Genomic DNA, 27145 nt, shown 5'->3' with positions numbered 1-27145 from the left:
TTTAGACACACAACATTAAAATACTCATAACTTTTGATCTGAGAGAGCTATCACAGTCATTCAAAAAGTGAAGGGTTTTTGCAGGCCACCACACCTATATAAAAATATAAATAAAATATAAACATATATTCCAGTAGTAGTAAGAGCAAGAATAAATAATATAATTGTAATTTGAGTGGAATGCAATGCAATTTTCAGATAAATGAATCTAAGTCCCATGCATTGAACAACAAAATACAGTACTGTAAGTGTTTTGGCCTTTAAGACTTGGAAACAAAAGGGCGGTATACAGCAAATAACTATTTCACTAAGGAGAGTTTGGTGGAAAAAGTGGCAATACATCTTCAAAATATTGTAAGACCTAAGTTTAAAGGTTTAGACAACTGTGTGTGTGTGTGTGTGTGTGTGTGTGTGTGTGTGTGTGTGTGTGTGTGTGTGTGTGTGTGCGCGTGTGCGTGTGTGTGTGTGTGTATGTGTCTGCTTTGATATCGGTATCGCCGTTCAAAGTCACGAAAACACAGCGCCAGAAAGCTCTATGTACATGTTGAGACATCGGGTACTCACCACGTGATGAAATAATAATCCATAGTTACGTGAAACGTCATTTTCGTAGCAAATCCGCACCGAGTTACTTCCTTGTTTTCCTGTACACAGCGCATGCGCAGTATGACGCAGATGCTGCCTACGGGACGCCGGCACAAAAAAGCGTAGTGCCAGGAGAGGCCTTTGGAGGCGACATTCTCCCTCTGGACCATATTGACTAAAAAGCTATATTAAGGTATTATATTAAGGTGAACAAGTTACTGATTGGGGCTTTAACTCCAAGTCATTCATTTCAAATAGGGAGAACACAACATTGACCATGTATGGTTATCAAAGACTTAAATGGAAATATGTTTTTAAATAAACAGATGAATGAAATTATATCAGGCCCATGAGCATCAAAGAAGGATGCAGCGGCAAAGTCAACTCTTTTAACATCTTGTCAACATTAGCATTCATAATTTCTATTAACTTAATAAAAATAGATACATTCATATATATATGTGTGTGTGTGTGTCTGTGTGTGTGTGTGTGTGTGTGTGTGTGTATACAGTATGTGTGCATATGTACTGTATATAAAATGACATCGTGAGGACAATTTGTTTAAATATTTCCATGGGTGGGATCCAAGGACAGTCCAATCCTACAAAGAAAAGAGAGAAGGGGATCGTCAATGAAGTATATTTCAATAATGAGAGACTAGAAGAAAGTACAATACACTTTAATGATACAATATTTATAAAACACGGGCGGCACGAAAAGCCAGACAAATTGTGTGTGACCCTGTACATCCCCTTTTTAATGAGTTCACAAAACTGCCCTCGGGACGACGCTATAGAGTTCCTGCAGCAACCAAGAACATCTACAAAACAATCTTTCATACCAAACACAATAAATCTGCTCAATTCATAAACGTCAGACTCATCCACATCAGAACCATGTCCGTTATCGCTGTCTGTCTTGTGCTGTTGTCCTGTTGTCTTGTTGTCTTGTTCTATGTTGTATTATGTATCCTGTCCTTTCCTGTGCTGTGTACTGTGTATTCTGGTGTTTGTTGCATGTACTGTACTTTCCATGTGTGCAAGCAAACCTGTGAAGCCAAAGACAAATGTCCACATTGTGGACAACAATAAATTTAATTTAATTGAAAAAACAAAAACAAATTAGATTTGCCGTATGTCTCCATTAGACTCCATTAGCCCATAGCCCAGGCTAGCTCCACCGATGCTCAGCATGCTGCTGAAATATACTCCGTCCCGCAGCTCCTGAGCCTCAGCGGGCATAACATCCCAACCTGCCCCACAGCCATTAAAGGAACACTCCGCCCATTTTCAACCAGCTTTGTATCATTAGAACATCAGTAGTATATCAGAAAACTGTAAACGGTTTTGAAGTCTGTCATTTAATTTGACAGTTATTGAGTGTTAAAGTGTGGACCAGTGACATCACTGGTCCACACTAACTCAAATTAATAACTCATCAACTCAAATCAACTCTCAATAACTGTCAAACTATTCATCATTCATCTAGTTTGACAGTTATTGAGAGTTGATTTGAGTTAATGAGTTATTAATTTGAGTTAGTGTGGACCAGTGATGTCACTGGTCCACACTTTAACACTCAATAACTGTCAAATTAAATGACAGACTTCAAAACCGTTTACAGTTTTCTGATATACTACTGATGTTCTAATGATACAAAGCTGGTTGAAAATGGGCGGAGTGTTCCTTTAAACAACTTGGACTCTTTCGCCGACCTCGCTATGTCCACAGAGGCGCCCGGAGAAAGTTTCTTTATTCCAGGCATGGAGCAGCAGCGGCTATTCCGTGCATCTACTCTGTTGGCCGTGTCGCAGATCTGACGCGTCATCAGAACTCTGTCGCACACGTTACTAGTAGCAACCTCCGCCCCTTAAAGAGACACGCCCCCCCCCCCCCAACTCCAACATGAGAGACATGTGAAATTGGCCTCTCTGAACACCCAGTCCCTCACAAACAAAACTTTCATTTGAAATGAATTGATTTGTGATCAGCATTTTGATTTTATATCTCTGAGTGAAACCTGGCACCATCCTGGTGACTATATTTCCCTAAATGAAGCCACTCCAGCTGGGTATAAATACATCGAAAAGGCACGCCGCACTGGACGTGGTGGGGGGCTATGGCAGTGCTTCACCGTGACACTTTTGACCTTGTTGAAGTACAAGTCCCCGATTATTCATCTTTTGAATGCCTGGCTGCAAGATGCTCATTGCCTGAGCCCTTGCTCTTGGTCTCCATCTACAGGCCACCTAAAGCCCAGTCAACTTTTATATCTGACTTTTCCGAGCTCCTCACGACCCTCTGCCCCACTTTCAACAGGCTGGTGGTACTTGGTGATTTTAATATTCACATTGATGCCCCCAACTGCTCACTGGCCAATGACTTCATCAACCTCCTGGACTGCCTCCCTCTGCTCTCACACAGCATGTCCAGGGACCAACCCATAAGCATGGCCATACCCTCGATCTTGCCATCACTGGTGATGATGTCACAGTCAGCAGCACCCAGGTCATCGAGCCTGGCATCTCTGACCATCGTCTGGTGCTACTGGAGGTCCTGATAACACCACCTACCTCCAGCACCAAACGCCCCATCACCTTCCGCAGGACCAAGGATATCAACCAATCATCTGCCCTCTCCTCCAACCTGTCTGAGCCTGACCCCGCCCTCTCCTCCAACCTGTCTGAGCCTGACCCCGCCCTCTCATTGGAAGAGCAAGTACACCACTGCACCGGCGCCATTCCCATCGCCACCTGTTGCCATGTTCAATGCCATGTATCAAATTCAACGCTGTGCTGAGGCAGCGGGCTCCTCTGTGCTGAGTCAGCTATTCAATCCACTTTCACTTCTGGCGACATGTGCAGGCCACCACACAGCTGGGTATAATTAGTTATTGCTCTAGAGCAGGTGTTCCCGAACCTTTCCGACCAAGTACCACTACGTACCAAACCAAATCTCCCAGGGACCACTTCCACTGAGTATACCCCCCCCCATAAAATAAAATTGGATGATTTAACCATGCAATAGCAGCAGAAAGGCTAAATAACAACATAAGGCTACTAGCTGGTTTTGCCTTATTTTTTATATTTTAATTTTATATTAATTTTGTCTAACTTTGGAGTGTTATTTAGCTACCTTCCTGACAAGCTAGCATGACATGGTTGGTACAAATCGATTCCTTAAGTCTTCTAGTTGCATATGATACCAGAAACCTCACTCTGGCTTTAAAACTGAGCCTGCTGCAGCCTCTGAAAGTAAATGTTCAAAATTGTGATGTTTCCCAAATATATTGTAACGATTCAGGTATTCGTCCAGGAACCGGAGACTTATAGTTGGTACAGGCTTTTATTCTTGGCTCACACTCATAGCTCCTAGCGGTAGCTGCGCTACTAGCTATCCACACGTCTACCCAGCTTCTTCACATCTTCAGACTGACATCACCACGAGACAGGAAGTGCCACTTACACACCGTTCCCCCCAGGAACAACCCCACACATCAGTTCCTAGCTACCCACCGAGACACCCCATTACATGTCAAAACCCCGGGTTGCTACAATATATTTCCCAAAATCGGCCTAATCCGGCAACTGCTCAGGGTTAATGTGTGTATGTAATGTAATGTTAATGTAAAAACTGTTGTCTGTGTAAAAAATAAAAATAAAAATCTCTGGCACCAGGCGGAGCCCCACGGACCACAGTTTGGGAACCAATGGTCTAGAGTCTAGAGCGATTGTGTATACAGAAATACTTCCAATAACTTTTCAGTGCAACTTCCAATATGTATTCTCACTCCCCTAACCCGAAAATAAAACAGATCAACAAAAGACAGTGTGACAGCAACAGTTCAGCCAAAATATGTTACCTTAATCATGTCCTTGTACACGTTTGTTGCCCTCAGACTTTGCCATCTGGGTTTGGAGATCCCTTGCTTGAGCCTGTAGATCCCTGAAGATCACTTTCAGTTTGTGTGAATGACTGTCGCTCATCTTAAAGGCCTTGTCATCCACTGATGGTATCTTCTCAGTCGTATGATCCCCACTATCCAGAACACTCTCAGAAACTCTGTGTCTTGCTTTGGCCTTGGCTTCAGGGCCACGGCTTGCAACCTCATCTTGATGAACAGAATTTGAGTTATTCTTGTGCTGTATTCCAAAGTTCTTGTGCAACACACGTGCTTTGCTCTGGTCACTGCTGGGAGTAAGGTCCATATCAGACAGATGAGGACCTGATGAGGCAGCATCCAACCCAGACACGGCAATCTGCTCTTTTGGTGAGCCTTCAATCCCACGTTGTGGTCCGTATGTGGAATTCTCCCGAAGATCTTCTGCCTCATCTACACAGACAGAGGAACCCAGGGTCCGAGAACCTGGCCGAGCTGAGTGTGCAGTGTCATATGTGGTTCCAGGAATGTCTGACACTGCTTTGAGGAGCATTGGACCATGCTCTATTCTAGTGGGTGGAGGCGACTGCCATGACAACTCCCTTTCGTTTACATGTTGTCTGTCAGGGACAGACGCTGTCATTGGGAGAATAGCGGAGAACCTTTCTGTCTCAAGAGCCTCGATCATGGCAATGTAGGGCTATGTGCCAGGAGAAGGGTGGGGGAAGCTGAGAGACATGGGCTGACTAGGATCTGCCTGCGTGGGCTGACTCCATGAGGCAGTGGTGGTTTGAGTGAAACCAGAGCATTGGCATCCAGGAACACCTAGAGGGAGAAGAACATAGCAAGGAAGGAATTAGACAAAAACAACAAAGTAAACTAGAATTGAATAATTTGGAACACAAGTAGTTTACAATTGATTACTGAAAATCAGGCATTACTGCAAAGGGTTGCAAGATCAGGGTTTTGATTACCGGTATGTTGATTTTGGCACCAGACAAAAACATTGGAGATTGTGTAGAGCAGAAGAAGACTGAAACTGCACAGCTCAGCGAAGAGGCACAGTCACAGCTTGCATAGGCCCTTGCTTGGGAATGTATTAATACGCACTGTACTGTAGGTACAGTACGCATGTGGCTCTCTATATACTTCTTATACATAGATACCTTGTTTTATTCATGACTTGAGCAAAACACCCACTATTGAGAGGCAAAGTGACCGCCAGAGATTTTCATCCGCCATTTATTTTCCCGTACACATTTCGTAAAATGCGTATAAAAATTGTTTTACTGGTTCAAACCAAACGGTACAGATATATTTAGAAACAGGAGAGATCACATAACATTTCACTGGGACCAAAACGTAAAAAAAATGCGGGTTTAAAGAAAATATTTGTTCAATGTTGTTTTTTTAAGTTTTGGTCCGAGTGAAATGTTCTATGGTCTCTCCCGATTATAGCGCTAGCTGAACCGTTTGGTTCGACGAAGTACAACTATTTTATAAGCATTTTACGAAATGTCTATGGGAAAATAAATGGCGGATGAAAATCTCTGGTACAGTGCTGAAGCAGGAAGTGACGTTCCACTTTGGCTCTCTATAGTCTATATGAAAATGGTTGACCATGTTTGTACCTGTGGTGACAGTGTCAAACACGCTGGTGGATTCTGGGTCCTCCTCTGCAGCATACTCTGCTTGACAGTTCCAGTTCACAGGGCCAGTGCTCTCTGTCACGAGGGTCCTGTACATCTGGATCACACCTCTGGCCTTCTTCAAAGCCTCCTTAGGAGAGCCACGATGCACCTTCATGAACCTTACTGGGTGGTCCTGCGAAGAACAGGAGAGAAGAGAACAAAGATACTATATTAACAACAACAACAACAACAACAATAATAATAATAATAATTTGGGGGGGAGTGTATGAGTGAATGTATATATTGTTTTTCCCCCAATATTTTATTTTTCAATTTTCAGAACATCAAAAAACAAAATCAATCACGACCTCAACCTCTTCATTGATCTCAGCATCTTTGAGAGTAGAGGTTATAGATAACCTTCTTAAGGGTGTTGACATATCTTACCTCAATCTCTTCATTGGTCTCAGCTATGCATCTTTGAGAGTACAGATTGTAGATAACCTTTTTATTCAACTGTAAGCTTACCTCAACCTCTTCATTGATCTCAGCATCTTTGAGAGTAGAGGTTATAGATAACCTTCTTCAGGATGTTGACATATCTTACCTCAATCTCTTCATTGGTCTCAGCTATGCATCTTTGAGAGTACAGATTGTAGATAACCTTTTTATTCAACTGTAAGCTTACCTCAATCTCTTCATTGATCTCAGGTATGCATCTTTGAGAGTAGAGGTTGTAGATAACCTTCTTCAGGGTGTTGACATATCTTCTATTGTCCGACCTCTTGCCATATTGGAAATGTGTGTCCAGAAGCTCCAGGATTTGTGGAAAGGCTGCTTTGATATAACAGACTTTACTCTGTAACACAAACAGTTGAAGATCAGCTTTAGAAATAACTCTGCACCTTAGCATATATTATGTACTCTTTTAAAAATCACACCCTCAAACTAAACTCTTCTGCTTTATGATTTGTGTGTGTGTGTGTGTGTGTGTGTGTGTGTGTGTGTGTGTGTGTGTGTGTGTGTGTGTGTGTGTGTGTGTGTGTGTGTGTGTGTGTGTGTGTGTGTGTGTGTGTGTGTGTGTGTGCGTGCGTGTGTGTGTGTGCGTGTGGTTTTATCAGAATTCAGCTCTGGCCACCATCAAATGACATGCTTTATATGGGTCAAAGTTGGAAAACTGATCTCATATCAGCCCGTTTGCGGTGACTTTGGGGAATATTTGAACTGAATAATTTACCCCAAACAAATTCTTAGTGAGTATTATTACACTTATAAAAAAAAGATGTGTAGAATAGTCAGTTTGCACTACCAAACTGAAACCATACTGAGACCATCAATGTGCTCTTATGACCGCACCCTTTCATTGCCTAAAATATCTTAAAGTTGAGCTGAACCCAAAAATTACTTTTCTTTTCTTTTAGTTCAAATACCTGGGTATGCAGTGCACCTATTTAATAATGTATGCAAAAGAAATCACAAAAATCTAATTTCTTTAGTTTTTCACACTTTTTCACATCAAAAGTTCATTTTTCAAGATTTCATTGATAACAGTAATGTACAGTTTGCTGACGTCACCTAGTACTATCAAATTTCTACCCCATTTCAACCAATCATTTCACGACATGCAGCTGTCAATCAAATCTTCATTTCAGGATAATTTTCTCTTCCAAATGAAGGAGAAAATGGCACCTAGTGCCTGTCATCTGGCAGAATTCCTATCCCATAAACTAACTACTAACTTGGCCAATTGTTAGAAACATGAACAAAAAACAACATGACGAACGGGTTCGCCTCGACTTTAACTCTAAATGACAGCTTCACAGTATATGATTCTCCTGGACTTAGTTATACAGTATCTTAACTCTAAATGACAGCTTCACAGTATATGATTCTCCTGGACTTAGTTATACAGCATCTTATCTCTAAATGACAGCTTCACAGTATATGATTATCCTGGACTTAGTTATACGGTATCGTCGACTCCAGAATTATGAACACATACAATGAGTCACATTTTGGGGGCAAACATTGGAGGAGCCGTATACTTTTATATGAGCTTTTCAAAATGATTTGAACCACACTGAGCCTCTTCCCGTCATGTCTGACAAGGTTGCGTAACCCTTTTGGAGGCATTTTGGGCCACTGGCTTTCAGGGTCCAAGTCCTGACACTGAGATGGCTATTGCAAAACACTGACTCGTGTTCCCACAAACCCACTTCAGCGTTGATTGTGCGGATGTTTGGAGTAACTGTGTTGTTAAATGTTCCACCTACGGCCAAGTCTCAGCCATCCTGGCAGAGGCTAAAGTATCCTGTTACTTATAGTCTTAGCGCAATGCATTATGGGACCGATTTTAACTACACCCCCTGGACCACTAGCAGCAAAACAGCCCCAAACACAGCATCAGTCACTACCACCATATATTTTACTGTGCGGATCAGCTGCTTTTCTTTATTGTGCAGATGTCTTTTGTCACCAAACATGCCAATAGTGTGCACGGCCAAACTATTATACTACCTTCAGTATCTGGGATGACAGGAACTCCTGATTATAATAAATAGTCAGTATAAGTGGTCCCATTCTGGAGCTGGAATGCTCCGAACATGAAATCTGTGATTGTCACATTCAGGGAGTATCCCCCAGGGAATGTCATCACACTTGGATGATAGCTTGGAATATTCAGGCAATGCTTTCTCTCTGGATTGTTATGCACCCCTTTGTTTTGCGCAATCTGTTGTGCAGCCCTTCCAAAGAGCTTGTTGAGATGGAGGTGCTGTCCAACAGTTGATTTTGAAACTTGATATTGCCAAGATATTCCACTAAAGTGTGCAGTTTCTAACACTGGGTTCTTCTTTGCCTTCCTCACCTTCTTCCTCACGACGCGTGGGACACTATGCACATGTTTCCTCTTACTGGAAAATGTGCAACTGTTCCAGACTTCTGAAGCTGTTTGATTATTGTCCTGATTATTGCTCAGTGGTATTTATCCATTAGCTGATTTGTAGGGGTCAATCTGGTAGGGGGGTATGTCACCTCAATGGCTGCTTTAATTGATGTTTGCTGGATGGTTTTCTTGTTGTGATCTTCTGCATAAGTGTAACTGATATGTGACAGATGCACTACAGAGCCATCAAGACATCGACATCTACTCACCAAACTCTGCCGCTCTGTGAACGAATAGCTTATTGAACAGCCATTGTCCAACTGGTTGTCAATCTGTGAAGTAAACATCAGGAAGTTGATTTATTGATTTATTGATTGATTTTATGTATGGATATAGCAGAACAAAATCCAAGGGATAGACAAAGGGTGAACACTTATTTCCAACATGGTCCCTAAGTTGAGAGGATCAGCTCAAAGCGGCATGTTGTATGGGTGATGTCCCCAAAGGGCATGTTGTATGGGTGATGTCCCCACGGGGCATGTTGTATGGGTGATGTCCCCACAGGGCATGTTGTATGGGTGATGTCCCCAAAGGGCATGTTGCATGGGTGATGTCCCCAAAGGGCATGCTGTATGGGTGATGTCCCCAAAGGGCATGCTGTATGGGTGATGTCCCCAAAGGGCATGTTGTATGGGTGATGTCCCCAAAGGGCATGTTGTATGGGTGATGTCCCCAAAGGGCATGTTGTATGGGTGATGTCCCCAAAGGGCATGTTGTATGGGTGATGTCCCAAAAGGGCATGTTGTATGGGTGATGTCCCCAAAGGGCATATTGTATGGGTGATGTCCCCAAAGGGCATGTTGTGTGGGTGATGTCCCCAAAGGGCATGTTGTATGGGTGATGTCCCCAAAGGGCATGTTGTATGGGTGATGTCCCCAAAGGGCATGTTGTATGGGTGATGTCCCCACAGGGCATGTTGTATGGGTGATGTCCCCAAAGGGCATGTTGTATGGGTGATGTCCCCACAGGGCATGCTGTATGGGTGAGCCCTCACCAGGCGATTGAGGCTCAGGAGTTGCTCCTTTGTGACAGAATGTCGACATGGACCAGGGACAGCAGCCCACGCCAGGTGCAGGCAGAGGAGCAGCAGGAAGCACAGATGCCGGGCCTGGAGGTGCAGAAAACAAAAGGACAAAAGGGTCATCATGCATACCATACATATTCAAGCCCTTCCAGGTCGTCCCCAGCAAGACGGGGAATCATTTATTTTCTCTATAATGCCATCCATAATAAAGAACACAATGACAGAATGTATGATATTGTCATGGGTATTGTCATGGGTTTCATACATCAGATGGGGGGGGGCAATATTATCAAATGGGGGTCCATGTTCGAACTTGTGTCAGTTTTGGGGTTCTTGACGTGAAAAAGTTTGAGAACCACTGCCCCACTGTAAATGTGTGGTGGTCTGCAAAAACCCTTCACATGGTGGGAATTTGACATTTTCTTTTTTTTTGGGACATTTCCATAAATTAGAAACTCTCCCCTATATATATGTATAGCTTTTTGAATGACTGAGATAGCTCTCTCAGATAAAAAAAAGTTATGAGTTATTTTAATCTGTTATGTGTCTAAAAGTAAAATGTGAGAAAAATGGCTTCAAACATTCCACGTCAACGTTGTATTTTTTTATATTGGCATTCCACCAAAACCATATTAAATAAATACTTTCCCCTTTATAATTATTCGCCATGATGTACTTTGGAGATGAAATCACTCAAAATCTCAAAATACCTGTGTGGGATCCCAATCATTTATATATGTATATATATTTACAAGCATCATTTATATATATTTACAAGCTGTATGTAACTGGTGGCACCTAGTGTATGTATGTTTTTTCTTTCTTTTCTTTTCTTTTACTGTATCTGAGATTGTTTGTTTGTTTGTTTTTGGTTTGTTTTTCTGTGTTCTAAAAAAATTTAATTGCTAAAAATAAAAAATAAAAAATAAAAAAAATCTCAAAATACCTGAAAAACTCATTTTCCACCTTCTTTGGTTCATTGCCAACAATGTGCAGCAGCGACATGTGAAGAGGCTTTCTGCAGGCCAGCACACAATGAGCATTTAAACTGGCCAACATGTCAGGAGAGACGGAGGGAACAGAGCAGGAAACAGCCATGTGGGAAGGAGATCCAGAGCAGGAATGAGATGTAACCACGAGTGTTTCCACTGGAATGACTATGAAACCATAGATGACTATTGTTGCTGTCCAATGAAAACCACTTAAAGGGACACTTCACCAAAAAACAATGCCGATTTATTTTGCACATGCTCTCTCACACATCCAAAAAACTGTAAACAGTTTTGCAGACATCCATTTAGTTTGACAACTTTATTGAGTGTTGACTTGAGCAGTTGACTTAATACAACCCAATGAGTCAGTGCCTTCCAATGACATGACTGGCATCAACTGAACTCAACTGAACTCGCAAATAACTGTCAATCAACAATTAAAGGATGGCTTTACCGGTAATCAACCCACTTTGTATCATATATAATCTCGGTAATGTAAGCACATGGGCAGTGTTTACCTTCTCTCTCTGTTTACCTCATGGAGAAAATGCTCCTAGCTCCTGTCTGCAGAAACTCCGCCCCCACCAGCTGCAAGTCATTAAGGCTTGTTAAGGCTCTCAATGCAATTCTCTGCAGATGTGCACATACTTAACACATTCACTGCCAGCAGTTTTTTTTTTTACTGTAGGTAGCTTCTGCCAAGTTTTTTTTTTGAGGATTCTGGCTCATCTTTCAAAAGCCGAGGATTATTTTCTGCTAAGATTTTGTGAACACAAAATATCTCAAAAGAACTAATAGAATGTGTGCTTTCTCTGTCTAAAAGAGTTAGTTTGTAGAGTTAGTAGTTATGTATGCTCGGCTTTTTCTAGTCTGGAGAGCACTGTCGCCACTTAGTGGGTCGGTGGAATGGGTTGTACACGTTCGGTGGCTCCCATATTTTTATAGGAGACGTGGGGGGCGTTGATCCACGTCCCACCGTCAAATTTTTTTTTTTTTTTTTTTTGACGAGATATCTCGTCCACGGCAGTCAAGCGTTGGTTTCTGCTTGACGAGATATCTCGTCCACGGCAGTGAACGTGTTAAAAAATAAAAATAAACAATAGAGAGGTAAAGTGACCGCCTACTTCCTGCTTCAGCACTGTACCAGAGATTTTCATCCGCCATTTATTTTCCCATAGACATTTCGTAAAATAAAAATAGTTTTACTTGGTCAAACCAAACGGTTCAGCAATATTCAGAATCGGGAGAGACCATAGAACATTTCACTCAGACCAAAACCTAACAAACTACATCAAAAAAATCGTTTGGTTTGAACAAGTACAAAAAAATTTATAAGCATTTTACGAAATGTCTATTGGAAAATAAATGGCGGATGAAAATCTCTGGTACAGTGCTGAAGCAGGAAGTGACGTTCCACTTTGGCTCTCTATAACAGCCGCCCTCGGAGCAGATTCTGCCTCTCCAGCAGAACTTCCGCAGGTCCGTTCTGACGTGTTGTGACGTAAAACGCCTCAGAACGGAGCGCTTTGCCAGAGGAGGAAATGGGAGCTCTCTGTGAGGAGAACACAGAGAGAGGTAATCACTCTCATTCACACATAAGCACATCAATGTGCTTATTATTACTGAGATGATTAATGATACAACGTGGGTTGATTAGCAGTAAAGCCATCCTTTAACAATTTTCAGATATGTGGGGGATAATGTGCAAAATAAATCAGCATTGTTTTTCAGTGAAGTGCTCCATTTAACTCATTCAGTGCCAGCCACTTTTGGAGAACGGATGCTCCCAGTGCCAGAGTTTTCAGAGCGTTTTCAGTGATTTCTCGAGGCCCACAGAATATTGTGTGATATTACTATGTAAACACCGAACACGCACAAGAACGAGCTGGCTCTATTGTATCATCAGCAAAAAAAAGTTTATTGATACCATTTTCCGTTCTTTAGTTATGAGCCGGAGAAGATAGGTTGTTTTCAGCGTTTTCAGGCTTTTCAAATTATTAGCTGAGATAATCCGCCTTTTGTGAAATGCAGCATTTCAAGCACATTCACTGAGTCTGAAGATAATATTTTCTGATGTAGTGACGTAGTTGTTGTGTGATGCCCTGCGTGCACCACCCCCCTCCCCCCCTCCCCCCGTAAACTCCTCCCCACACTGCACACAGCCTCACGCAACCATTATATTTTCGGAGTGCTGCGTTTGTGTGCTGCTGTCGGCTCTCAGCGCCACAGCAGGGAAGAGCCAACCCGGATTGCTGAATGGTTTGGCGTCAGGGGCTGCTTTCCTGTCTGCTAATCGGGTGGAGAAACTATACAGACAGACAGACAGACAGACAGGGACAGAGGGGCTCAGTTGTGAGCGCGGATTGACTCCTGTTCGGAGCCAATGTCAGCTCCCGCGACAGAGCAAATGGCTCTGGGAGCATGCATCGGGTTGTCTTTGATCCACGGCTTTTAGGCTGTTTCTCGGACCTGTCTCTAATCTGGACTGCACCGAGCAAGCACTGTCGCCACCTAATGAGTCCGTAAAATAGGTTATACACCTCCAATAGCTACTATAGTTGTACAGGAGCTGCGGAAGGCTTTGATCGACGTCCCACCGTCAAAAAACGCATTGGACGTCGAAGGACGTCCGTGGCATTCTACGTCACTATTTAATTGGACGTCGAAGGACGTCCATGGCATTCAATGAGTTAATGCCAATTTTGCAGATTTTTATATTTTCACTTTTTTTGAAAGATTAGGCCCCCCAAGCTCCTTTGCCTGGGTCCAGACCTTTGAATCCACCAGCGATTCACCAGTCAGTCAGCACAGAGGGGGACTAATGACTGACCAATCAGCATCAATAAAAAGCCAAACGGGCGGGACTAAACCGTTGTCACGTAGTCTCTCAAGCCAGACCGTCTCTTCTACATTCACGCCCACAGAACATGGACAAAGGAAGTTGGGGGGGGATGCTTAATACCGGAGGAAGTTCGAACCGATGCAGGTGATTGGAGATACGAGCGGATGTAAAGGCGGGACATCCGGGATATCTCCCTATCATCGCTCATTATTTCCCCTGAGTTTCCCTTTCCGTTTTGACCAACTTTTCCCTGCTTTAAGTAGATGTTTAGGTGGAAGCATTTGAGAATTGCAAGAGCCAACCGTCTATTTCTAAGAGACTAGTTGTCAAGACTGCACCGATGAGTAACTAACAACAATGGCTGCGGCCAGAGCCGTATAATAGAAGAGTTCCGACATCTCCATTCACTCCAATGGACCAGTTTTTTTTACTCTCAAGAGTTCCAGGAAGTAAGGTCCTGGATTAAGCAGCACTGTCGAGTTGCAGCAAAATAGACAGTTTGTGTTGTACTCTGAAAGGGTTTTTTCCCCCTTGAATCAAATTGTACATTATCAGCTTTATATTAGCATGCAAAAGTAGCGCGAGACCCATTCCTGGCTGTTCATTGGCTAATGAGTCTCGCATTTTGGTCCTCCGCTGACGCCACTCTCTCTCTAGAGGACACTAGCTGCGGCCTGCTATCGAGACTGTTACAAATTGGTTACAAGTACAATTACTTTGAAATCTGAACACTGCTTGGAGGGCATTTATTCAAAGGGGAGATGTGTTGTTGTTGTTGTTGTTGTTGTTGTTGTTTCTTTTTTGCCCGGCTAGAGTAACTAAAGACTTGGTCTCTGATTGGTTGGAATTCCCTGGGGGATCCCGTCATAGAAATAACTTCAACAGAGTGCAATCTCAGACTAGAAGATGGAAATGAGTCTGAGCCCTCGTTCATACCATACGCCAAAGCCACGCTGAAGCTACGCAGCGCTGAAGCTACGCAGTGCTGAAGCTACGCAGCGCTGTGGCAGTTTCATTTCATTTCATTCCTTGTTAACAGGCAAGATCGTTCACACCAGCGGCACGCCAACGCTGAAGCCACGCTGCAGTGATAGTTTCAGCTTCTGTTCTATTCTTCAAGTGGCGTGCAGGCATGAAGTCAATGCAAGTTGTGAGCGGGGCGAGGGCAGCGCCGAGGAAAAGAGAGTGCTTCTGGTGTGACCGGTTTAGCGTGGCACTCAGCTTCTGTTCAGCGCTGCTTCAGCACTGCTTCTGCATAGCGCCTGGTGTGAACCGAGGGTAATTCAGTCTGATATCAGGCTATAAGCTCCTACTGTAGAAGAATTGAGGAAAGAATTCCTGGCTTATGAACCAAAAGAAAATCCAGAGGATCAAGTCAAAAATCATTGCGATCAAGCAAAAAGAAAAAAAGGCTGTTTTTCTTGGTTCCTGAAAAGTGAAGTCATTTTCATTGGACAGCGATGCTAGTTGATTGTCTGATTCAAAAAAGCAGGGAAAGAGACAGCGATATAATTACCTCCGCCACAGAGTTGGCTGGAGGTTGTGTTTTTGCTCCTGTTTGTTTGTCTGTTTGTCAGCAGGATATTTCAAAAACGTATGAACGGATTAGCATAAAACTTGGCAGAAAGGTTGGTCATGGGCCAACTTAGAAGTGATTCACTTTCTACGCCCACTGACCCGCAGGGGGCGTGGTAATGGGCGTGGCCGTGGCCAATCACAAAAAGGCGCTTAACTTCCACACGGATTCACGTAACATCAAGACAAGTTGCAGAAAGGTTGGTCATGGGACAAACTGCTTAGCTTTCCTTGCCCACTGGCCAAAATGGTGCGTAGCAATTAGCCTTCTTCACTTCCCGCCCAATTCAACCATTTTGTGTCTAAAAGGCAGGAAGTAACACAGGTGCAAGCAAAACGGTAACGAGGGCCCTGGCACTCGATCACCTAATGGAGTGGAAGTTGGAAACCCTCATTACTGTTTTGCTTGCACCTGTGTTACTTCCTGCCGTTTGGACACAAAGTGGGTGAATTGGGCGGGAAGTGAAAAAGGCTAATGGGGTAACGTGGCAGAGGTACAGTATGCCCTCTAGCTCCGGTGTCCGCCCGCTATGCCGACCACCGCTATGCCGACAGCCCGCAGTGCCAGGCCACTTTAGGCGTGGGGGCTGGGAGAGGTTAGGTTTAGGCGTGGGGGCTGGGAGAGGTTAGGTTTAGGCGTGGGGGCTGGGAGAGGTTAGGTTTAGGCGTGGGGGGTGGGAGAGGTTAGGTTTAGGCATGGGGGCTGGGAGAGGTTAGGTTTAGGCATGGGGGCTGGGAGAGGTTAGGTTTAGGCATGGGGGCTGGGAGAGGTTAGGTTTAGGCGTGAGGGCTGGGAGAGGTTAGGTTTAGGCATGGGGGCTGGGAGAGGTTAGGTTTAGGCGTGGGGGGTGGGAGAGGTTAGGTTTAGGTGTGGGGGCTGGGAGAGGTTAGGTTTAGGTGTGGGGGCTGGGAGAGGTTAGGTTTAGGCGTGGGGGGTGGGAGAGGTTAGGTTTAGGCGTGGGGGCTGGGAGAGGTTAGGTTTAGGCGTGGGGGGTGGGAGAGGTTAGGTTTAGGCGTGGGGGGTGGGAGAGGTTATGTTTAGGCGTGGGGGCTGGGAGAGGTTATGTTTAGGCATGGGGGGTGGGAGAGGTTAGGTTTAGGGTTAGGGTCTGCGGGAGGTTAGGTTTAGGCATGGGGGGTGGGAGAGGTTAGGTTTAGGGTTAGGGTCTGCGGGAGGTTAGGTTTAGGCGTGAGGGGTGGGAGAGGTTAGCTCCAGCCGGTCCACCGACACGCTGCACGCCGCCTCGCTCAGCTGGTTTGTGCTTGTGGACTATCGGCACTGTGGGCTGTCGGCACACAGACGTGGCACCCTAGATCCATCTGTTGTTGGTGGAGGTACACTATGCCCTCTAGCTCCATCTGTTTTGCTTTTCATCTTGTTGTTGTTCCAACTAAATTAAAAAAAACACAAACAGTAGATGATCCAACCACTGTGGTCTGGAACTCAACACACAGTAACGCAATAAGTAGCCCTAATTTAACCACTGCTTACCAAAGAGGCTTGCCTGTACAGTACGATCAACAACGGCAAATAAGAGAAAAGGCAGAGGCAGATATTTAGCAGTAACATTGCATTCCTTGTCGACCATGTGTACTGATATTGTGTGTGTGTGTGTGTGTGTGTGTGTGTGGTCGCTAATGTACTGATATTGTGTGTGTGTGTGTGTGTGTGTGGGGGGGGGGGGGGGTTAGGGTTAGGGTGTGGTCGCTAATGTACTGATATTGTGTGTGTGTGTGTGTGTGTGTGTGTGTGTGTGGGGGGGGGGGTTAGGGTTAGGGTGTGGTCGCTAATGTACTGATATTGTGTGTGTGTGTGTGTGTGCGTGTGTGTGTGTGTGTGTGTGTGTGCGTGTGTGTGTGTGTGTGTGTGTGGTCGCTAATGGCACTGATATCCCTTGAAAAACAGCACACGTGCAACGCATCAGTGAAGAGTGTGGTTCAGCTGAGGTAAAGGGAAGCCTGCTGCAGCTCCATAGCCAAGTTACAGTCGACATTACTGATTACTCTTTCTGGGATTACAGTTACATTCCAGATGACTTCATGACTGATAGAAGAAGCTGGAATAATTAGACAGTGCCTCTTGATCTGGGCACTTTCCTACTTGTTCAAATAGGCCTACAGCTCAGTAGGTGTGTGGATAGCACTTGGAATTGGATATGACAAATGCCTTGAATTCACATCTGATGACTTTATGGAGGAGGAACCACAGCTCATAGTAAATCATAATTACCACCGCAGAGTTGGCTGGGCAGCCAACTCAGTTGGCTGGTTGTTCTTGCCCCTGTTTGCCTGCAGGGTGTCTCAAAAAGCTACAGATTTGCAAGACACTTGGCAAAGAGAAGTGATACACTTTCCACACCCACTGGCCAACAGGGGGCGCTGTAATAAGCGTGTTCAATCACAAAAACGGTGCCTAACTTCCAAACGGATTCACGCAACACCACGCAACTTTGTAAGAAGAAGGTTGGCCATAAGCCAAGGACTCACTTTCCATGGCCACTAGCCAAAAGAGGGTGTGGCAATGGGCATGTCCAATCACAGAAAGACGCCTAACTAACGGATTTGCATGAAACTTGGCAGAAAGGTTGGCCATGAGCCCACTGGACAAAAGGGGACGCTGTGATGGGTGTGTTCAATCACAAAAAGGTGCTTAACTTCCGAACAGATTCACTTAACACCACGGAACTTTGTAGCAATGACATGGGTCAAGGACAAACTGATTAGCTTTCCACGCCCACTGGCCAAAAGGGGGTGTGGCAATTGGGTTGACATGCCACGGCGGAGCTATGCAGTCTACCGAGTGCCCTCTAGTTGGTGTTGGATTACGTTTCAGATTTAGTAACTAGTCCTCTTGCTCGCTGACTAATTATGTCCCCATGTCCTCAGCACTGGATGGAACACTTGCTTTCATTGGCTTGATGTGAACTTGAGAGAGATAAAAACTGTAATGTCCCGAAGAAACCTTACTGTGAAGGCCTCACCTGACTGTTCTCAGAGATGGACATTCTTCACTGGTTTGAGCTCCTGCCTGGTCTAATTAGCTGCTGGAAATCTAACTTCCCAAGCTGTCCAGTCCCATGCCAAACTTCCTCAACAGGAATTGGAGGCAATAGTCCTGATGGCGGCCTAGCAACTGTCTCAAGTTCTAAACTTTGAACATTCATAACAAGTCAGTCGTACGTCTTACGGCTTTGCACATTTCACCAAAATGTAGGCCCAAGTGAGCAGACATGTCCTGGTTTGCCTGGTGGTTCCTCTGTTTAACCCTAACCCATGTGTTTGTGTCTGTCTGTCTGTCTGTGTCTGTCCAGCCGGTGCAGCGTCTGTGTGTGTCTGTGTGTGTCTGTCTCTGTCTGTGTGTGTCTGTCTGTGTCTGTCTGTGTGTGTCTGTCTGTGTCTGTCTGTGTCTGTCTGTGTGTGTCTGTCTGTGTGTGTCTGTCTGTGTGTGTCTGTATGTGTCTGTCTGTCTGTGTCTGTCTCTGTCTGTATGTGTCTGTCTGTCTGTGTCTGTCTGTGTGTGTCTGTGTTTGTTTGTGTCTGTCTGTGTCTGTCTGTGTGTGTGTGTCTGTGTGTGTCTGTCTGTGTGTGTGTGTCTGTGTGTGTCTGTCTGTCTGTCTGTCTGTCTGTGTGTGTGTGTGTGTGTGTGTGTGTGTGTGTGTGTGTGCTGTGTGTGTGTGTGTGTGTGTGTGTGTGTCTGTGTGTGTCTGTCTGTGTCTGTGTGTGTCTGTCTGTGTGTGTCTGTGTGTGTCTGTCTGTGTCTGTCTGTGTGTGTCTGTGTGTGTGTGTGTGTGTGTGTGTGTGTGTCTGTCTGTGTCTGTCTGTGTGTGTCTGTGTGTGTCTGTCTGTGTGTGTGTGTGTGTGTCTGTCTGTCTGTCTGTGTGTGTCTGTGTGTGTCTGTCTGTGTGTGTCTGTGTGTGTGTGTGTGTGTGTGTGTGTGTGTCTGTCTGTCTGTGTGTGTCTGTGTGTGTCTGTCTGTGTGTGTGTGTGTGTGTGTGTGTGTGTCTGTCTGTCTGTGTGTGTCTGTCTGTGTGTGTCTGTGTGTGTGTGTGTGTGTGTGTGTCTGTCTGTGTCTGTCTGTGTGTGTCTGTGTGTGTCTGTCTGTGTGTGTCTGTGTGTGTCTGTCTGTGTGTGTGTGTCTGTCTGTCTGTCTGTGTGTGTCTGTGTGTGTCTGTCTGTGTCTGTCTGTCTGTGTCTGTCTGGGCACGGTGCTCCATCCCCCTTCTGCCGCTGGCTGCCAAGCTCCCGGCACACCTGAAGCCCATCCACCTCAAGCCCTGTAGCTCTTATACCCTGACTCTACACGCCCGTCTCTGCGTTTACATGCACGGCTTTTCCTCAATCTGATTTGGGCTTTTATTTATTCATGTATTAATTTATATCTGGCTTTTATAGCTTTTATGTGTTTCTCCTCGCCGCCGCCAGAGTGTTGAAATCACACTCCGCACGCATAGTTAGAAAATAACTCTTCTGGCAGCAGCTCCTCTCCTTTCTTGCTGCAGGCAGGCAGGAGTCCCCTTTGCATTATGGGATGAGAGAGATCTGTTTCACCGTTTACATGAGAACATTTTGATCGGTTTATGAAGAGGATTAAGAGTTAATTATACTTATTAGAAAGTGTCGCTCAGCACATGGTCGCAGACGAAAAAGAAAGTGTCGCTCATGGTGTTGCATTTATACTTCAGTGAACGTTCGCCTCTGTTCAACGGTCACGTGACACTCGAACGCTATTAAATGCTGACAGCCAAGAGAAGAGGGGGAATGGAATGCACAGTGAAACCACGTCGGAGGCAAGATGTAACGTACTTGACTGCAGCCGCATATAAACGACACACCTCCTCTCGCTCTGGGAAATGCACAATGTTCTTTGTGATTTTCACGAAGTCATACATCAAGGACAGGCTGATAAAAATAGCGGAGACACGTTCATTCATTTCAATCGAGTGAAAACCAAAACAAGAAAGTCAAGCGCGTGCCGTCTATATAGCCAATCAGACTTGCGCGATACTATGACATAGTCAGCGACACTAGACATTTCACCAGGTAGCAGACGCTGCTCGCCGACACTTGAAAGTGTCGACTCAAGTCCTCATTTGTGTCGGCGACCGTTTCAAAAGTGTCGGCAGACGAAGCATAAATTGGGCTTTAAACTACCCCTCTGCAATCGATTGAAATTTAAATCGGTTTGGGCCTGTTTAATCTGATCGAGGTGTGCATATGGATTATGGAGCATTACTGTATTTGGGCTTTTAAACCTGATTACTAGGCTCCGTGTAAACGTGCCTATTGTGGTCACGTGACACGCTCCAGCCACTCTAGTCTTTGCCTCTATTTTTTTAATGTCTGGAGTTTTTGACTCCAGCTAACTTTGTTCTTCTGCTTCAGGTTCATGTCAGCCTCACACAGCCGGCTGGTGCTTCAGGTTCATGCCAGCCTCACACAGCCAGCTGCTTCAGGTTCATGCCAGCCTCACACAGCCAGCTGCTTCAGGTTCATGCCAGCCTCACACAGCTGGCTGGTGCTTCAGGTTCATGCCAGCCTCACACAGCCAGCTGCTTCAGGTTCATGCCAGCCTCACACAGCTGGCTGGTGCTTCAGGTTCATGCCAGCCTCACACAGCCAGCTGCTTCAGGTTCATGCCAGCCTCACACAGCCAGCTGCTTCAGGTTCATGCCAGCCTCACACAGCCAGCTGCTTCAGGTTCATGCCAGCCTCACACAGCCAGCTGCTTCAGGTTCATGCCAGCCTCACACAGCCAACTGCTTCAGGTTCATGCCAGCCTCACACAGCCAGCTGCTTCAGGTTCATGCCAGCCTCACACAGCCAGCTGCTTCAGGTTCATGCCAGCCTCACACAGCCAGCTGCTTCAGGTTCATGCCAGCCTCACACAGCCAGCTGCTTCAGGTTCATGCCAGCCTCACACAGCCGGCTGGTGCTCAGTGGGCTAGCTCCATTTCTGAAGCCAATGCAGAAGTAACTTAAACCTGCATTCTTTCGAATGGCCTAGAGGGGGGGGGGGGGCGACTCCACCGGGTGCAAAAAGAAGTCTGATTACATGGGAGTAATAGCCTGGTAAACCAGCCGGTCACGTGAAGATGTTGGGCGGGTGCACTTGCCTTGACAGACAACTCCTTCAGCCAATCAGCGTTGGATCCAGTCAAACCCAAATCCACTCGGGAGAACGGCGAAAACATATTTTCCGCCCAGAAACTCCGCTGTTGCGGCGATACTCCTGTACTTTTAATTGTTTAATTGTTGTTTAATTGTTGTTATTGAGTCTATTTCTGCAATAACTGCACTTTATGGCTGTTTAAACTAGACAAACGCTGACATTACTCCTCGAGGCAGACAGACGAGGCGGCCATTACCGTTTTGCTAGCGACGTTCCTGATTGGCCGGTTACAATGTCAACTACGAGGCGGGTCGCTGATTGGCTCGTCCGCTTTGCAGTTTCATGCAGAAAGCCCTCCCAGAGTTGAGGCCAGACGGTCAGCTGGTACAACGAAATGAAACGTGAGTTCACGTGACCGGCTGGTTTAGCAGAGTATGGAAGTAAATGGGGAAAATGACCGTACTTCTCATGTCAAGTCAAGTTCCTTTGTATAGCCCTAATTCACAAGCATGTCTCAGAGGGCTTCACGGAGAATATGTCTAGCTAAATCTAGCTGACACAACAATAACAATAACAGTCATAGCCTAATAATAATAATAACATGGTTGAACAATCTTATGTTAGAGAGATACAGAGGGCCTTCCCCCCAGAAAGTGGGGGAGGAGAGAGTAGGGAAAGGGAGGAGGTGGAGAGGGAGAAAGGTAGGAAGAGAGGAGAGAGAGCAGAACAGACAGGGTATAGTGGGGCTGGGCGATATGGTCACAAATAGTCATAGGGGTCAGTTTAGAAACAAACTTATGTCACAATATTGTTCTGAATAGACATCAAACGATTAGTCTGACATTTATCAGCCCTAGGGCGATACAGCAGCTACTCAATCTCCCTGGACATCCCACTGGAGCGGCCGAGGCAGCAGCGGCACACTAGAACCGGCAGCGGAGCCGCCAGGCCAAACGAGCAACAGCTCAGACAATCTGACTACTCTGGCCATTAACCGGAACTAACTAGCACACAAGAAATCTAACTAATCTAGTGAGGTTGTTCAGTGTTGCCAACTCGCTAATTTGCATATCAATATGCAAAAAAAGAAACAAAAAAAAAAGAATGCCTGGGCATAGCCGTTGTAATCTGACTGTATGGTTGTAATATTAAGTGCTGACTCCGCCCGCGTGGGGCAGATTTGGTGTACGCCGTTAGAAATTACAAGCAAACGCTATCCTGCTGCTCTCAGGGAGGAGAGGAGAGGCTGCACTGAAGTGTGTGTGTGTGTGTGTGCGTGTGTGTGTGTGTGTGTGTGTGTGTGTCAGACAGGCAGAGAGAAGGAGAGAGAGAGAGAAAACCCAGCAGCAGCCGCACCAATTCATAGGCAAAATCCGTTGCGATTCAACACATTAACGTCGCTTCCCATGGTCAGAAAAAGTCGCCAGATTTGTCGCTAGTCGCTTTTGAGAAACAAAGTCACCAGGGGCGTCTGAAAAGTAGCTAAATATAGCGACAAAGTCGCCAACAAGTTGGCAACACTGAGCCTGTTCAATGAATGGTGCTCTTTTAGTGCATTCGTGAACCACACTGGAGTCCAAAAACCAGAGCCGTATAGATAGAAGAGTCCCGACATCTCCATTCACTCCAATGGACCAGTTTTTTACTCTCAAGAGTTCCAGGAAGTAAGGTCCTGGATTAAGCAGCACTGTCGAGTTGCAGCAAAATAGACAGTTTGTGTTGTACTCTGAAAGGGTTTTTCATCCCTTGAATCAAATTGTACATTATCAGCTTTATTTTAGCATGCAAAAGTAGCACGAGACCCATTGCTGGCTGTTCATTGGCTAATGAGTCTTGCATTTTGGTCCTCCGCTGACACCACTCTCTCTCTAGAGGACACTACCAAAAACCAATGGGTGACATGACGGACGTAGCTACAGTATGTCCATATATTTATACGGTCTATGCTCATGCCCCACCGTTTGCCTCTCCTCAGTTGCCTGCCAAGTCACATGGCTCCGCTCTGCAGACATCCAGATCATCTCCACAATGAACTTCACACTTTGACAGCTGTTGTCTGAGTCTGCCTTTGGATCCCAAAAACGAGGCAATTTAACAAGAAATATCCAGATGTTTGAGCTGGCAGCAGGGGCGGACTGGGGTTAAAAAAAAGAAAAAGAAAAGTGGATCGTAATTCCGGCATTGTTGCGATTTCTATGCAAGTAACGTGACAGTACATCACAAAATGAGTATGAGAATAACTATAAACACTTTTGATTGTAGGCTTTGCAATTGGGGGGGGTGGGCAGGTTGAGATAGCAATGCATAACCCAGCAGGGGGGTCTGTTTGGGGTTGGTTGATGGGAGAAAACTTTGTACATTTTAAAGTAAAATGCATCAATCTGGTGCACTTTGAGAGCAAAATGAAGAGGCTAGATTTATGAATAACTATACACACATCAGATTAATATACTCTTTACTATGCTGTGGCTTTACAGTGATGAAAAAAATATTCTCTCCATATTTGAACAGCCAACAGCGTTTCTCAACCACTGAGCCTCAGACTGCCATCTAGTGGGCCGCGGATGACCTCTCACATCACAGATATCAGAATGATAGCCTATCATTTATTTGGGAAGCTGGTCCTTAGCACATATAGCACATTATTAATAGCACATACTAGCCATGCCAGTTATTACCTCGATAAAATTTAGCCTAACTTTGGAGAGTTATTTAGCCCACTTCTGACAAGCTAGCATGACGGGGTTGGTACCAATGGATGCCTTAGGTCTTCTAGTTTCATATGATACCAGTATCTTCACTCTAGCTCTAAAACTGAACCTGCTACAGCCTCTGAAAGACAGCAATGTGGGCCGCAGATGTCTGTTTATTAATTTCATTAGACCACTAGGGGTAAAAGCACCAGTGATTGGTAGACCATACCCTATCAATCATAATGGCCCCCCGCTCCTCCCCCAGCGGGCCAGTAACCAGTGTGTGGGCCGGTCGATCACACAGCACTTCAACTCCAGTTTACTGTGTTTTTTTTCTCTCTGTCTCTTTCTTTCTGTTTACATTTTGTTGTCATGGAACTCTTTGTCTATACCAGACTGAGCTGTGCTTCATCGTTGTATTTCCATTTGCTTTTCCGTATGTTGTTGGTCACTTTATTTCTAGTTTTTGTCTTGTTTTTCTTTTCCTTTCTTTTGTTTGCATCCACCTTATTTTTGGCGGCCATGATGCACCATGGGCGCTGCTTCCTTCTGCTGTCCTCTTCCCCCGTTACGTCGTCTAGCTTGACACAACACATCCCGCTAATGTACCCAGTCTATAAACGTTGCAGCTGAGCTGATAAATGCCGACTTTTTCAAGGAGCAACAGGTTAGCGGATGTGATAGATAACATCATTAGGCTACATTCCCAAAAGAGTGTTATTTTGTAACGAGCAAACTTTTAACGTCGGAGTTCGACAAGGAAATGCGATACGAGGAGGCACGCACTGCAGTCATGGGCTGCAGTGCAGATTACCCCGCTATCCGGGCGCTTCTCGCTTCTCGCTTCTCGCTCATACAGTGCAGAGTAGTATCCAGGCAGCGTCAAGCCAGCGTAAACACACAGCTGCTCACGTTCTAGTCCGGATATTGCTCGCAGAATTATTTGACAGCGGAGCCTTACAAAAATAAGGTGGATAAGGATGTATTGTGCTGTCATATTTTGTAGTGTCTGTTATGTGCGGGGGGAAAAACCATAGTTAAAAAATAATTATTTGTCTATGTCGGGAGTAGGCTACCGCTGGTGAATTGGACCGGACACATACGCTACACTGTATTTTTATTTATTATGTTTTCAGCTGGCCCAATTGCCCAGTGGCACACCGGGGAAACGCCCGGTACTCCCGATGGCCAGTCCACCCCTGGCTGGCAGGAACCAGAGGAATCTAGTAAGAGAGTGGCGTCAGCGGAGGTCCAAAATGCGTGACTCAGTAGCCAATGAATAGCCAGGAAGCAGGATCGTGCTATGTTTGAATGCTAAAATAAAGCTGGTAATATATAATTGATTCTTTAAACGTCGGACCCTTTCAAAGTACATCACAAACGGTCCATTTTGTTGCAACTCGACAGCACTGCTTAATCCAGAACCTTACTTCCGGGAACTCTTGAGAGTAAAAAACTGGTTCATTGGAGTGAATGGAGATGTCACGACTCTTCTATATACACGGCTCTGGCAGGAACTATGAAGTCCATCATGCTGTTTTTTTTCAAAAACTGTCAAACTAATTATTAAACCTATCTCCTCCCACATTTTTTGTTCAAGTGACACCAATCATTAAAAGCATCTTCAGACCCTCTTCCACAAATGACCCCGCCAGATTCTTCAATTATCCAAAATTGAGCCCACAGTGCATCAATATGTTCTACTGAAAACGGTACTGTAAATGTACTGCAAATTCTCGCTAAATCAATCTTCAATGTTTGTGAAACTTTTCCATAACCAAAACAAATGCCTAAAGACAGAAGTAATTTTGCTGTACAACACACACATGTCTTCGATCAACATAATGCCGGACAATAGAACATAAATCTCATTCTCAGTTTGTCCCAAATCACAAAGCAGACATGTTCTTCACGACATGGTGTTTGCAGCATGTGTCAATTGTTCTGAACATCATTTACAGTAAGCCCCGTCATGGAGACGGTGTGAGTCATGCTTCATAGAACTCAAGCATGTTGCGCAAAGACAAGGCACAAGAAGGGAGCTGCGGGTCAACCTGAACAGAAATGTTTGAAAAAGAGAGACCACTTTTTAAGGAAGTCGATGAACGTACTTCTCTACCGTGAACACTATTTTCAGTCTGTGACAGAGGATGCTTCAGAAATTCCTGACTCCCTTCATGGCTTTAAAGAGGGGGAGATGGCAACCGACTATTCACATTCCCACACAATTCTGTTGGGACTTTTCAGTAACAACATGTAATCCATGTTGATCCCTTGATATGCAAAATCACCCTCTTCTATTTGTGCGCCTGTTTGTCGAGACATGCATCTCTGCATGCTGCCTCAACGCTCATCACTCCAGGCATGGGCTATTACAGAAGGAATGGCTGAACGGCATGCTGTCACAAGTGAGTCAGTGAGTGAGTGCCTATGAGGTGAGTGCTGATGAACTGATCAAAGTATTCAAACTTGGCACTTACAGTAGCATTTTTACAAATGTGGTCAAGGTGTGGCAATTCAGAATGAGGGAAGCCACATTCACAGCAAAGCAGCAGCATGGTGGAGTGTGTGTGTGTGTGTGTGTGTGTGTGTGTGTGTGTGTGTGTGTGTGTGTGTGTGTGTGTGTGTGTGTGTGTGTGTGTGATGTGAGTCTTACCTTGGCTGTAAGTTCTAGTTTGTGTGTGTTCATCTGGCTGACCTGGGCATGTAGAAAAGAGTAAAGTCCATTGGAGTCATTGGTGCAGAGGTTGTCGTCTTTGGCAAAGATAAGCCTGTATCACACTCCAGATGAGCCTGTATCACACTCCAGATGCTTGGCAGCGGAGGAAGACTGCAGAGAGCACGAGGAGAGCGAGAGATGTGTCCAACTGA

The 27145-nt window shown here is 45.1% G+C and overlaps 1 protein-coding gene across 1 annotated transcript; it reads right to left on the bottom strand.

Annotated features, from left to right (window-relative positions):
• Positions 1–989: 989 nt before the first annotated feature.
• On the bottom strand, positions 990–27145 carry LOC310799269 (macrophage colony-stimulating factor 1-like). The gene is made up of 7 exons (XM_083661864.1): positions 26931–27145; positions 10034–10147; positions 9249–9311; positions 6784–6954; positions 6096–6288; positions 4447–5289; positions 990–1186 (listed from the first exon to the last, which is right to left on the bottom strand). Exons 1-6 carry the CDS (start codon positions 26961–26963, stop codon positions 5165–5167), a joined length of 699 nt encoding a protein of 232 aa, XP_083517990.1. The 5' UTR covers positions 26964–27145; the 3' UTR covers positions 990–1186; positions 4447–5164.

Source organism: Poromitra crassiceps, assembly GCF_964638095.1.
Source record: "Poromitra crassiceps genome assembly, chromosome: 27".
Lineage (NCBI taxonomy): Eukaryota > Metazoa > Chordata > Actinopteri > Beryciformes > Melamphaidae > Poromitra > Poromitra crassiceps.
The sequence above is the reverse complement of the archived record's forward strand: the minus strand, read 5'-3'. Positions and strand labels throughout refer to the sequence as shown.